The 14,733-nt window shown below is 41.8% G+C and overlaps 1 protein-coding gene across 3 annotated transcripts in view; it reads left to right on the top strand.

The window, feature by feature from the left end:
• LOC120797052 (nuclear factor 1 B-type-like) overlaps positions 1–14,733 on the top strand; it is a 64,785-nt gene continuing 50,052 nt past the window's right edge. The window contains exons 1-2 of one of the 3 annotated variants that reach the window (XM_040140303.1): positions 1–78; positions 4,466–4,997. In XM_040140303.1, the coding sequence (XP_039996237.1) occupies positions 61–78; positions 4,466–4,997 (550 nt within the window). In that variant the 5' untranslated portion in view covers positions 1–60. Of the gene's footprint in view, positions 79–1,352; positions 1,769–4,465; positions 4,998–14,733 lie in introns of those variants that run through there. The other 2 variants (XM_040140302.1, XM_040140304.1) reach the window with 2 other exon arrangements.

The raw sequence follows: 14,733 nt of genomic DNA, 5'->3' as shown, positions 1-14,733 counted from the left end.
AGAAATGTGAAGCTACCGGCTTGTGTGTTTCAACCAGGCTCCAGGATTCCCTATTAATCCATGCAGTACAGTGCAATGGTACGTGAACATGGATTATTATTGCTTTCAGATGTTGTGATGACGGTCTTTGTGATACCATTTTTTTTATTTTTTTTTTTTGTAATACTGTCCTGTCCTCGCGACGATTGAGAAATGTGGAGAAGTGGGTTAACTTAACACGGAGCACAACACTGGCACGGTCGGGCCAAAATTGTACTAAACTTGGCACGGATTCTCCGGCAGCCTATGTTAACATCCCATTCCCCTTAATTTGGCAAACGAACTCTATGTGGACTGTTGACAGCTCTGTCGGACACACACACACACACACACACACACACACACACACACACACACACACACGCACACACGCTCAGCAGCCACAAAGTAATAATGTTTAACTTCCAGTCTTTTCAACATTAAGGCTACAGTGTTATAATTCACACCTGGCTTAGTCATGAGTAATTTACAGCTTACTGAAAAAAAGTTATTCAGGTGTTCAGGTAGAGCAGCGTCCACGGATTAAAAAAAAAAATGAATAAAAAGAAATAAACTATTTATAACGTGTCAAAGTTTCAAGCTAGGGGTCATTTTTACCTGCCGTTTGTACAACATTACAAGCGAATCAATAAAATTAATGAATTATTATCTTCAGTCAGGGTTTTTTAAAAGACTTTATTTAAAAAAAGAATTAACATTTTCATAAAATGTGCCTTATCTTAGGTCTTCGATACTATATATCTGATCAGAATTAATTTCAGGAACTTTTCAGAAAATCTAAAGGCGAAAAGAAAAGAACCCCGTCTGAGATATATTTCCCTCGCCATTATGTGACTGACAGACTAAAAAGACTGAATGTTTGTTTTTACTGTGAACCACAGACACGCCGCTGAATTATCTGAACTGGAAAAGGAGTTAGCGCATGTTGTTGACAGGGGGGCTCGGGAGTAAAGGGTGCCAGGTCTGCGGTGGGAAATTTCCCCTTTTCCGTGTCTGTGTGACCGATGCTGTGGCCCAAAGTCCCCGAGGCGCTTACGACAGTTCTGCTGGAGTGAAGGGCTAAATGAACTGTAGGCTGCGTTTTAAGATAGCCGAGGAGGAGAAGAAGGTGCTGGGTGGCAGATAGGGGTTGTGTGTTTGGAGGAGGAGGAGTGTGACTGTAATTACGTGGGTGAAAAAAAAAAAAAAAAAAAGAAAGAAAAAAAGTTGGGTCTGATTTGCTGGAATCGCGCAGGACCGAAGGTGCGCCGGGCGATTTCATATCAAGTTTGGTGAAAGCAGGGGTGATCATCACACACTCGGCGCCCCCCGAAGCTCCGCCACAATGCTTTTATGAGCGAGACAGCGCTGCACCGAGACGCGCAGAGAGCCCGTGCAGTAGAGGAGTACGCAGCAGCCCCGCTCGCACCGTAGAAACCTGCGAGTGCTTCCTGTGCATGTCAACTTTTTAAAAAAAAAAAAAAAACCAAAAAAAAAAACAAACAACAACACATATCTCTCCTGCATAAAATCTCATTTTCTCTGCGGAGACGACAATCTTTGGATCGCGAAAATTCATGGATGTTCTCGGATAATCGCTTTTCGTTTTACGGGGATAGCTGCTCCACGGTCTCGCATGGTGCACGTCGGTCCAGGAATGGCGCGATAAAGTGATCAGAGGAATCAGTCCCAGTACACTCACGTTCTGTGTAGCCGTCTCGTCATGTACTCTCCAATTTGTCTTACTCAGGTATTTGTGTCTTTTTTTCTATATACAAATTTCATTGCCGTGATTTGCATATTTGTACTAAAATTGTAGTCGGGGAATAGAAAGTTCTCTGCGTGCGCCAGGATCGCACAGTTTCATCTCTGCGTGGGAAATACTTTCAGAACTCATACCAATAATGCGGTTTCGCCTTGTAAGTGAAAATATAGCGTTAAATGCAACCAAAAATTAAGTTGTTAATCCACTGAGGACACGTTTGTGCCATAACTGCGGAGTTTTTTTTTTTTTTAATCTGTCGAGATCTTCCAACGAAAGTCCAAACGAAAAATGCTTTAATAGTCCTTTAGAGACTTAAAAAGTAAACGAAGTCTCAATCTTCCTGCCTTCTTCGTGTGCGTAAAGATGATTTTTAAAACAGCTGTCCAAGACTTGATGATGTTGATAATCCCGAATAATTAGTACAGGTATCTCTCAGATTTAATGAGGTTATTTGCATCCTCTCATAACCTCACACACACTTCCCGGCCTTGCTCGAGCTGTGTTTATATATTTTTACTTCCATGTGTATATTTTTATTTAGAGTAAAACCCCTATATTTTAGGGAAGTGAAGTTGGAAGAAGATAAAGCCACTTTCACTGTAGGAAGATCAAACGCATGATAAGGTTGATTCAGCCCTGGACAGAGTAGCTGACTGTTTTGGCTGACTCAGTTTTACTGTTTATATTTTACTTGGCATAAGTAAGTGATTGACTGAGATGTGGTTTAGTTTGTACTTAAGAGGATTGTGCTTTTATGGCCCCAGCTGAAGTGCACTGCATAGGCCCTGGCCAAGTCATTTATCTTTGCAGCCTTTAGCTTTAGACTGGTTGAACAAAAAAAAAAAAGAAAAAAAAATTAACGGAATATTTAAAGTGTGTTTGAACATGAAAACAGAAGTGAAAAGGTTTTCAGAAGCAGTTGTTGCAGATCACATTTATAAGCATTTACTGCTTACTTCTGTCAGTTTAATTGGCATCTTTATATTGATGAGATGACATTAAAAGGAGTTCTGAATGATTTTTTTAAACCTCCTTAAAAGACTGTGTACAGGTATAGTATCCTTAGTAAATCTGATATATTTTTCAAAACTAGAATCTGTAGAGAGTAAAATGTTTATTCGCACTGTATGTTAAAAGATTATGATTTGACTTTGGTATACTGGAGCAGAATTTCACTGGCCCAAAAGTGCAGACCAGAAATGTGGGCTCTCAGAGGAGCACTAGCGGCAGTCACAGATAAGGAGTGGATTTCTGTGGTTTCCTATAGCCTGCCTACCTGGCTGCCTCCAAAAACAACAATATGGATTTCAGCTCTTCAAAAGCCTGCTCAAAAGGGGCTGCTTATACTTATTAAATTTGACATTTTAATGAACCTGAAACAAAGATAAGTTAATGCTTCCACCTTTCACTCACAGCTGCTGCAATTTCTGACAACTAAATCATTCCCACCACCCTGTACATTCCTGCACCTATAGAGAGCAAGCATTAAGGGACTTTTTAAAATTTGTTTCAGAATTACTGAAGTTTTAATTGATGTAAAAGTCTATAGGCCAGTGAACTGCTGGGTTGCTGTAGAAATGTTGGTATTTAGTATTTTTTAGAAATTCTGTCAAATGCGGAGTGCAAAAGTGTTCTCTTTTGACTCATATTTGCAATAATTTTCCATTTGGGATTAAAGCGCATGTTGTATAAAGTGTACAGCGGCTTAATGCAGAATACACAGAAAACTTAGACCGAATACAACAGATAACCTGCATACAATTGTTGAAAATATTTCCACCAATATTGATATGAATATCTGATAATTAATCAGAAAAATTAGTTTCAAGAAGATTTTTCTTTTAAAAATTAAAAGCGAGATGACACATTTTAAAAGTTGGATTTAAATATTACTGTCTGACCTCAGGTTTTTGGAATGAAGCTGGGCAAGTGTCATTCCATGTGTTAACATCAACACTTGAAATGATTTGGCATGAGCTTCTAAATGACTCCTTAAACCTTTGCAAATGCCTTTCACGCATTTGCTTTGTTTGATATGCCACCTTTCTCCTCCGCTTGGTGTTTTTCATGCATTTTGTACATTCAGCCTCTGCATGATGCTCTCGGTATGTGCCCGGAGAATGGGAATTTCCTTAACTTCCTATTTAGTGACTGCACCCCGCTTGGCCTTACAGTATATCCCCCACCCTTCATCAACATGGGGATAAGTTCACGTTGGAATGTGAATAGTTTGATCAGAGAAATGCAGCTGCAAGGGGCGCATGCTCTCTGTAGCAACAGCAGCAGCAGCACAGGAGTCCCGCTCAGAGCATGCTCGGAAAATGAGAGCGGAGACAAGAGTGCATTCAGTCACCGGGCTTGGTGCTATTGTAGTGCTGGCAGTTGGTATAAACAGTGGAATTTCCTTGTCATACCTGCAGTACATCCAGAAACATCTAGAATGGTAAAAGTGGTGTTGCTATGTGAACAGAAAATTCTCAACTTAAAGCTGTTGAAACTGCCAATAAGATATTATGTGACTGATTTTGAGGAATTGTTTATTTGTGGTCTGACCTCCCTTCTGCCTTAGATTAGTAGCTGACTAAACCCCCATTTTTTCTTCATGCTTGATGACATGAGTTCCTGATTACATTTCTCTCTTTCTCTTTTCCCTCTCCTCACTGTGTCCCTTGGATGCTCCAGGATGAATTTCATCCCTTCATCGAGGCACTTCTTCCTCACGTCCGTGCCATTGCCTACACGTGGTTCAACCTCCAGGCCAGAAAACGCAAGTACTTCAAGAAGCATGAGAAGCGGATGTCCAAGGACGAGGAACGCGCGGTGAAGGACGAGCTTCTGAGCGAGAAGCCCGAAGTTAAGCAGAAATGGGCATCCAGGCTGCTGGCCAAGCTGCGTAAGGACATCCGGCAGGAGTACCGGGAGGACTTTGTCCTCAGTGTGACGGGCAAGAAGCACCCGTGCTGTGTGCTATCCAACCCGGACCAGAAGGGCAAGATCCGCCGGATTGACTGTTTGCGGCAGGCCGACAAAGTTTGGCGTCTGGACCTGGTGATGGTCATCCTCTTCAAAGGCATCCCTCTGGAAAGTACAGATGGCGAGCGCCTTGTCAAGTCTCCACATTGCACCAACCCAGCACTTTGTGTCCAGCCACACCACATAACAGTATCGGTCAAGGAGCTGGACTTGTTTCTAGCATACTATGTCCAGGACCAAGGTAGGTTCAAGCTCATACTGTGTGTGTTTGTTTCAGTTTGTGTGTGAGCTAACGCGCATGTGTGAATGATGGCTTGGCAAGTTCAAGGGGTCGCATGTGTTACTTTTTGGCAGCCTTGCGGACAGCGCCTGAAATCACCACTACACTAGCAAGACAAATAAACGTAAGAAACTTGATAGTCAGTGTTGTACATTTGCATCATACATTTTGATATGGTTCAAGTATAGCTCATTACTGGAAAAAAAACCAGTCTGTAATCAATACTAAATGTACAACATGTTGTAAATTAGTCTTTGCTCTGCTGTGCTCCAGTAGCAGCTACTACTCATGTTCAGTAAATATTCAGTTACTATAATGTGGACTGGGTGTGTACACACACAGCCACATAGGCTTGTACAAGTGCACACACTGTACACCTGGATATTAGGGAGGTGACTTTGTAGAAAGTTGCAGTATAGACTGGTTAAATTAAAATGAACCAACAAGTAGTGTATTTTTCTAATACTTTATCTATTTGCTAATGCTAATGCTGGATTCTTACAAAGCTCCTGTTATTTCAGTTTTGGTGTATATTACCGGCATATTTTTAAAAATGAGGCTGTCCTTACTATGTGAAAAAAAATTACGGCATTCATTCCCATAGTTCCCATTATATAATGAGACGTGTAATTTTATAATTCTTCAATTGAAAAATCACATCAGAACTAATTTGTTTTAAAATGTGATTTCCCTCATTCAAATAGGTAATGCTTACTCTACAGTCAACTTATGCTGATAGAAAGTCACCTTATAGCTCTGCATTGAAAATGTGAATAAACTTTTGGCCTTGTTAATATTTGCAATAAATTTCAGTTTTTAGTTTTTCAGTATACATAAGATATGCCTATAATGTGTGAACACGTTTGTGCTGAAATGGAAACCTGAGTCTTCTCGTAATTCCTGAAAAGCTGGTTTCTTTTAGATTAAAGACTTTAGTGAAGACTGAACCAAACTTTTTTTTTTCCAGCACAGTGTGAAATAAAAGGTTAAAAAAATGTTGGGAGGTACTGGAATAGGTTTTGTGCTGCACATTTTTTGAAAGCTATGTTAAAACAATTTTTTTTAATCAGAACTAAATTATTATAATAATTGTTTTGCACAGACATACAACCAAAAGAATGTTGTACACTCATAAAATAATGGCCTTTACTGAAACATTTGAAATGATGTCCAACAATGACAATTTAAGCCAAAATGTATCACTGGAAATTCTTTTTGACTTCCAAACTGTAAACTAGAAGACAGAAATTGTGAATTTTCTCCCACTTTCTGATGACAAACATTCCTTTTGAATCTGATATTCCACACTAAGTTTAAGGAAAAAGGTAACAGTAATTTAAGACAGACATTGCACAAGTTCTCCAGAAAATATTGCTTAGATAGATGATGTAAATTTCCTAATCAGTGCTACTTTTTCATTCTTATTTAGACATTTTTTTTTTCAGAATTGAAGGCAACTCTTTCAAAAATGAAATTTTGTGTCTCCTGCAAAAAGGGTTTTTACAGTATATAAGTACATTTTAGTCATACGTGTCTCTCACAGTTTTGAACTTCCTCCCTTTATCTTTGGTCACTATAAGAATCCCCCCTATAGTATTCCCTGTTGAAATTACCATCTATTAAATCTATTGCAGCAACACTGAATAACCACCAATACTTTGCTATTGAAGGAGAAATGGTTGTATAGCTAGCTCATTATCATCAAACCTTGAGCGCCATTTTGTGTTTGATAAGTGCCAGGGAAAGCAGAAGGCACAGCACAGAGACAATAATGGTTGCCACTGGCACCGGGGTTGGCATCAGACCCTCTTTTGTGTCTTTTGTAGGATGCCACCGCTTCTCTAGTTTGCATCTGCTGCATTTTTAACTGTTCAGTACCAACTTGAAAATGGTTCTTTGGTGCCGTTTTTTTTTCATAATATACGCCATTTAAATGGTATGTTAGCGCTTGTATTGTACGTTATGGAAGGTATCTCACCAGCTATTATTTTAGGAAAATGTGTCCGCTATGGAGGGAGAGCAAATTATTTTGCAAGAATATAAATTTTAGCGTTTGAACTAGATGCTGAACATACTGTTCTCTTTCGCCGGTGAATAAATTCAGTCCGGTTTCAACATCGCATTGCAGATAAGAGCAATTATTTACTGTTGCCGTCAAAATTTTTGGTGTTGAAACTTTGGCAAATACAAAATAGCATTCTTTTACCGGGATCACAGAGACGGTGATGCTTTTTTCCCCCCTTTTTCGTTTTTGCAAGCTACAGCGTCTTTTTCTTTTCTTCAAGTTACCAAGCAGTGCTCATCTCTAGACAATGCAGCCATATTGTGGTAGCATGCGGCATGGCGCCATTTTGTTTTGCACTGTGCCAGGGAGGCAGGCAACCTACCAGTAATGGTTGTTGGAGGTTTGGAGGTTGGCATCAAACCCTCTTTGTCTGCTTGCAGCATGCCTTTGATTCGTTGGTTGGCATCCGCAATGCAGTGGGCACATTGGAAAGTTTTTTGACAGTGGCAGAATGGAAGCCGCTGCCTTTGTTCTGCTGCAACTGCACGAAACAAACAAACATACAATCAAAAACAAAGAAACTAGCAAACAGCTCTGTCTGAAACAGAATCTGGTATTTGTGCGAACTGCTAGAAAAAAATTGGTCCGGACTGTGCTTTTAATATTGTTCTCCCTGCTATCTGGCAGTGGCTCACTTCTGCTGTGTTGTGTAATTGGATAACATAAAATATGCTACTGCCGTTATTTACTCAACAGTATTTTTTTCTAGTTATTTTTTGTGGCAGAAATCAAAAAGTTCAGAGCGTTTTTTTTTTATTATTATTATTATTCTGATAGGTTGCTGCCTGAGAAAGGTCGGCGGGTTGGCATCGAGTGTGCTGGGTGAATTTAGAGAGGGCACTCAGCCCCCTTGTTCTGGGGCACAGACGTATTTAGCCAGGCAGGGCTGTAGCACCCATGTGCATGCCCAGATGAATGCCCGCTGGGAAGTAGGCTGGGGGCTGGGAGTGGGGGTTGTGGCATCCATTGTGCCAACTGGCAGGCTGTGTTCAATACAGGGCCATGGCTTCTCACACACACACACACACACACACACACACACACACACACACACACACACACACACCACACTTCTGTTATACTCCAATGCACTGTTTTATCTTAATCTGATAAAACAAGAAGCACAATTCTTTTTTTTTCTTTAAATCATTGCCTCTCCCCACCTGGATTCATATTTTGCATATCCAGTTTGGCAGATTGATGGAATAGTTGTAACAGGGCATGTAGATAATCGTCATGTTAGGACATGTTAGAAGATCGTAGTCCTCGTTTGTATTTTGTTTAAGCTGCTCATCACTATTTCCTCAACAAATGTAGGAATGTAGTTATTGGTTTAACGAAAAGTTCTCGACTCTGCATTTTTAAATGTCTTGTTCTTTGTTACACATGCATGTAATTAATAAAATATGAAAATAAAATAATTTTAAAAAGATATGTTATTAAGATACATAAGCAATCCAGCTAAATAAATTGGAAGAATCTTAGAAAATGTTATGGGAATTATCTGCTGTATATTTCCCTAAACAACCCCAATTATAAATGAATTCAACAAGAGGTAGCTTAAGCGTAATAAAGTGGGAATGGTAGTATCAGATCATAGAAATTACTACAAAGAATTCCTAGAATTTTGAAAGGAAAGTGGATTACTTCATAACCAGTGACAGAAAGGGATTGCACAGACAGTCCAATGGGAGACTAAAGAAGTCAGGGTCAGGCAGCTTTCCCATTACTCTGGTGCTGAAAGTTAACACGGCCATAAAACATCATTACCTTGACCCCCCACCCCCACCAGTAACGTAACTTTTTTTTTTCACACTGTCAAGTGAGTTTTTGGAAACGGATAGATTACTGCTGTATACATCCTGCCATGTTAATGGAGACCTTGTTTTACGAGAGTCAGACTTAACCTCTGCCCCATGGGTCATGACCTTTGCACAGAGATGTGGTACGGTGTCCTCTGAAGTTTAATTGAGCAAATCAGATCAGTGAAAATGCGCCGTTGCAGGCCTGGGGCACGTGGAAGAGAAAGACTTTTTGCCTGGGGGGGGGTGGTGGTCAGGGGAGGAGGCGTGGGAGCTGCTCGTAAGCCCCCCTTGTTGACCTCCTCAATCGGGGTCAAACCGCGGCAGTTGAAGTATCACCGCTGGTCTCTTGGCAACTGTTTTTCTCCACTCCCCCACCACTCCTGGTCTGGCTGGTGGTCCCTTGGTTCATTGGCCTAAGTGAGGGGGAGTGGGCACCAGTGACTTCCCCCTCACACCTCCTCACCCCCTCTTCAATCCCTCAGGCTGGATAGTCCGGCTGGTCCCTATCTTCAAGACTTGCCATTGCCTGCTTACCACACAGCGTGGGGTAGCTTTTTGCATCTTGTTTTCTGCCCAGCTGCCTCAGAGGCTTTGGTCAGACGGGTAGTGCAGAGGCCTGACCTTCTGGGTCACAGTGGAGGTCTGTGACTAAGCACAACATCTATCTATCCCTCCCTCCCTGCATCCCCTTATTCTCCTCTGCCATCAGGAATCACCCCTGCGGCACACAGCCGGCCAAATGACTCTCACTCCTTCTCTCTCCCAGTCTCTTTTCTTTTCTCACTCCTGGCTTTCCCTCAAACTCAAGACTCTGACCATGACAGCTGTCCCAGGCCCAGGCGCTTGGCCAGAGAATGGGTGGCTGGGTTTGTGCCAGAAGTGTGAAACAAAACTTGTTGTAAGCAGACAGCATTAAGGACACTACTGTTTGTCTTCTTTTTTGGATTAAGTCAAGTTATTCAGCTCCCTTTAATTTCAAGTCTGTGTATTGAGATTATATCGGAAAAAGTCTCAGGAATGGTTCTTTTGTAAATTGTGTGGAAATATATTCTTGGACATGAATTTTAACAGTGTTTCAGAATAAATTCAACAAGACTGTAAAATACAAATCCTGAGAAAAACCTTAACCAACGACTCCAGAGCCATATAGAAGAACTCTTCAGAGTGAACTGCACAACCCTGTGCTTAGCTTCCATTCTAGCTCCCTTATTAGTATGCAATAGAGCCTGCGGTGTCTGGCTACCTCTCTCTAAGAGCCATAACCTATCGAACACATTCTCTCAATCTAATCCACTTAGAACTCCCTCTCAGCTTCACCGCTTGCCTTATTGATTTCCGCTTCCCACTAAATGTCGTCCCGATCCTTTTTCTCTTAACCCTTGAGCTATTTATGTTTTGCAGTGCTCTTTCTTTTTTGCTTACTTCTTGCTTTCTTTGATTTCTTATTGCTTCTTGCTTTACTTCTTCATTCTTTCTTTCTTGCTTTCCTTCATGTTTACTTTCTTTTTGTCTTAACGTCCTCACTCCCTCTCCAGAATCTTTGGTTGTTTTTTATCTCCATCTGACTTTCCTCTGCCTTCTTTTCCCTCCTGCTCTTTTTCAAACACTAACCTGGGTGCAGTGCAGCCAGGTTGCCTGGCTCAGTATGAAACTTGTGTTATTAGCAGCAGGGTTTTGCTCAAGCAAATACCTCAAGGCTTAAACAGGCCGTGTTACCTCCTTAGCCCTCTTTTGTGTGCCATGTGTACATAAATCTCCATGGAAACAAGGCAACTTGGAGCAGAGGCCACTGAGAAATGTGGATGCCTTCTTTCTCAACAAAATTTACAACTCTCTCTTTTGCTCTGCTACAGTGTGTTTAATTTGCTTGTGTCGGAGTTCACACTGTTGCATCCATCAAATAATGAGACAAGGCATTTCTTTGGCATTTTGAGGCATAGGCATTGTGTTGAAAAGGCTTTTCTTGTGTATTTCAGCAGGAGACTCAGTTTTACGTTTGCGACTACATTTGGTGAAGGACTGCAGTTTGTGTCATTAGTCTATGGTTAAGATCTCAGCTTCAACACACTTTCCCAGGCTTTTGGGGAGGACCCCAAATGCATTTCAAATCCCCCCGAGGCCACTTGACTGGAGGACCGGCACCTCCCACTCCTCCCGGATAGATTCCCCACCCCCATCATGTCTGCCGGTCCTCCCAAATGAAGACAAATGGGTACATTCACCCCCTATCCCGGGCACTACACTGTACCTCACTGTCCGGCCTTACAAAGCAGGCTCTCCCTGCTGCCTTAGTTTCTCCATCCAATGACTGCTCACTCTTCTTTGCCATCGTACTAGCATAGCTGCTAGAAAACCTTGCAGTTGCTCCATCTGCCTGCTAGATTGGTCATGCAGACAGTAGGGTCTGTAGTGGAAAGAATGATAAGAAGGTTCAGAAAGTAGAAACTAAGGTCTTAAAATAGAGAATTCATGTGAAGATCTTTTTTGAACTTGCATTTTTTTCAAGTCAGCCAGGAGAAAAGCACCCTCAAGTACCAGACTGAGACTTTCATTTAAAAGCCAGTCCCCTTTACCCAGGAAGGAGGCTTGTTAAGAACCAATGAAGGGAAGAAAAAAATGAGAAGGGGTAGTAGGTGGGGTGTGATGGGGAACTTTGGGCAGGGATAGACAATCAGAGTGGTTGCCCAGGAGACACTAACTTCGCTGTGCAGCACCCCCCACCCTGCTTTGCCCCATCAAAGTCTTTTCAGTCCAGACAGGGCCGATCAGTGGCCCAGAGTGATGGTTGTCTCTTCTTTTGTCTGGTGGTACAGTACGTCCCATCACTGTGACGGCTCGACAAGACCTGAGTGGGACAGAAAAAGAAAGGCCTGCCATTGCAGTGCTGTTCAAAATGTACTTTTGGGTGGGCACGTTGCTGTTTAGGATGGGGGTGGGGGCTGAATCCCCAGAGGATTTCTTTCTAATGTCAGTGCAGCAGGTCAGAGTGGGGATATGGTGTCTGGGGCTTGGGAATGGCCTGTTTGGGACGGATTCATCAGCATCCCATTGAGTTGTCAAAGCTAGCCAAAGAGCTTCCACTCCTCCCTCACATATGTCAGGTTCACTTCTCAAAAAGCTCCCAAATTTAGAAACCAACTCTCCATCAGCAGAAGATGTCATATATTCAGTGTAATAAACAATACAACCCCCAACATGGTTGTTTGTTTTTAATGACCAATACAGTGACGAAAGTTATAGAACAGTAGAAAAGGCAGGTAGAGTAGGAAAATAAGTCATTTACACTTTTAGCACTTACATTAGCATTCGGTGTTTTATGAATTGCAGCATCAGTAGGGCTGTATGCGATTAAAGTCAGCCATATAGAGGGAATGGCAGGAGGAGAGGAAATATGGACACCTTGCTGATCGGAACAGCATGAAAATCTCATATAACCAACAAACCAGCAGATGTTACAGATATTCTACAGAAGTTCTTACCCAATTTGACAGATAGATCTGGTTTACATGCTGCCACTTTACATCGTGGCATTAAAACAGCAGACAGATACAGTGAATAAAAGGAACAAAATTCACCTTTCCCAAAGCTTGTTCTGTAGAGATTTCCACATAAATATTTGTGAATTGAATTTCAGCCATGGCATAAACGCAACATGCACAACCTGAACATAAATCAGAAATTCCAAATTTTAGATATTCGAATCATTGGTTAACTAGTAGAAAAAACTGGAGTCTATGGGTTAGTAATGATGAAACTGTTTGACACTATGTAACTACTTGTATTGGGAACAGGCTAGTCCAGTGCTCTCTGGACCCTGTGATTAATTCCCACTGCAGCACTAACAGGATGGTTAATGAAGGCCGTTATTTTCACTGGGTAAGGACGGGGCTTGTTACCATGGTGTCTTCTGAAAGCCTATATGATCTTGATCCAGATAGCCTGAATTCTTTTCAAACTGGCACACTCTCTCCACTGGCACAAGGCTGCAGCTGGTAGTTTATCTGTGCTGACTTTTAGAAAGCCCTTCCAAAATTTTATATGCAGACACAAAAATGCACACGTGGGCACATGTTTACACTCATACAACCATGTACATGTGCATGCAGAAAACCATGAACTCACACATCAGATTATTGCTCACCTGCTCTTCAGCTCAGTAGACTACATTTAGATTATATGACTCCAATAACAACAGTGCTCTAGCATCTGTTGGACAAAAACTGAAAGTGAGAGCACTTTAAAAGCTTGTTCTGGATTTACCAAGTCAAGATTGTAATTAGGCTCCAACATGTGCACAGACCTACAACCCACAATTACGCTGCGGATTCTTACCAAAAAATAACTACTCCACTAGCCGTCTTTGAAACCTCATGGTGTAGCCTACATTACCAAGGAAATTTGGCTGACGAAAGGTCATCAGACTATAACAGTCACTACCCTCTTGTTGTCTCTGTAGTGTCCCACTGTTGCATGTCTAATAAAACACAGGCCCTGTCTAATTTGAACTTTGTCCAACAGGGCCATGATGTAATAGCTGATCTTCCCTCATTGTTTTCGCAGAGTTGTTTGCAACCTGTGGTCTGGGATTTCTACTGGCTTAACATAGCTTTTTAAGCAGTTATGATAATGACCCCAGTTGACCTACAGATGGCTAAATGAATAATGCTCGAACTCATCATCTCTTATGGGATCCCAGCCGAGTCTACTCGGTGTTTCCCAGGAACATCTTTATCTCCTTATGCAGGTCTGTTTCACAAACTATTAGACGCTCACTAAACATTTTTCTCCCCTTTTCTGTAAAACCTCTGGCTGTAACTTGGGTTGCCATGTGTGTCTTGTTAAGGGCAGTTATGACAAATGGCAGCAGCTGTACAAACTAATCTCTCTGTAGCTTTCACACATGGCGCCCAATTAACAATGGACCACTGTGGGGCCCTAATCCATGGTGCAGCCATCCTCTGGTCCCGCTTGCCGAGCCAACTGCCTCAGGAGACCCTTCTCCTCTGCACTCTGCTAGCCAATCTCTAACTCCATTAAGATGGGAATTGGTGGACACCGTGAGGACTACTTGGGCTGGAGACATGGTAGCCACCTTGTCAGTTTCCAAGTTGGGAATCCCGGTTCCTGACCCTAAAGAGCCTGGTTGTTGTTTGTCACTTTGGAGTTCACTGTTGTGGCCCTGAGATGGAGTGCAGTACATTTGAGCATTTGGTCTCAGATGATCACATGTACATATGAACTCACGTGTATTCATCTTGTATGAATGCATTAAAACACATACACGCAGCTGCAGCTGGTAGATTTAGCAAAGTGGTTTCTGAACGGGTGGGTGGGAGCACTGTGTTTGAATATATATGTGTATGTGTGATATAGCTTTCCTGTCAGTGTGCATATTTCCAGTAGTTGTATGATGATAAACTGCTGTTTCTTGGGGCCTCAGATAGCTGAATGCACTGTGTAATGCACTTAAAGTGAGGGGGAGATTGCTTCACACAGTGCCTTCACTTCCTCCGCAATCCTATAGGATAATATACTATAGGAAGGCAGGGGACTGTTAACCCACACTCTTTACTTAATGGTTCTTTGGATTTATCCCAACTACTGCTACTCAGATACACAAACAATATCCATCCACTTTCCCAGGAAAGGTTTCAATGTGTGAAGTCCTTCCCTCTTTCCAAGAGTATGTCAGCAGTGCTTTATGCCTGAAGTTCAGTCTTAGATTACAATTGATAATTCTGAAGCTGAGATACTGTAATTTTTCAAGATGTCACTTTGATGCAAACCAGTGTGAATTGTTGTTTCCACATATTTTTCACTCTGATAC

This window comes from Xiphias gladius, chromosome 12 (genome assembly GCF_016859285.1).
Source record: "Xiphias gladius isolate SHS-SW01 ecotype Sanya breed wild chromosome 12, ASM1685928v1, whole genome shotgun sequence".
In the NCBI taxonomy this organism is placed as follows: Eukaryota; Metazoa; Chordata; class Actinopteri; order Istiophoriformes; family Xiphiidae; genus Xiphias; species Xiphias gladius.
Note: the sequence above shows the minus strand (reverse complement) of the source record. Positions and strands in the feature narration are given on the sequence as shown.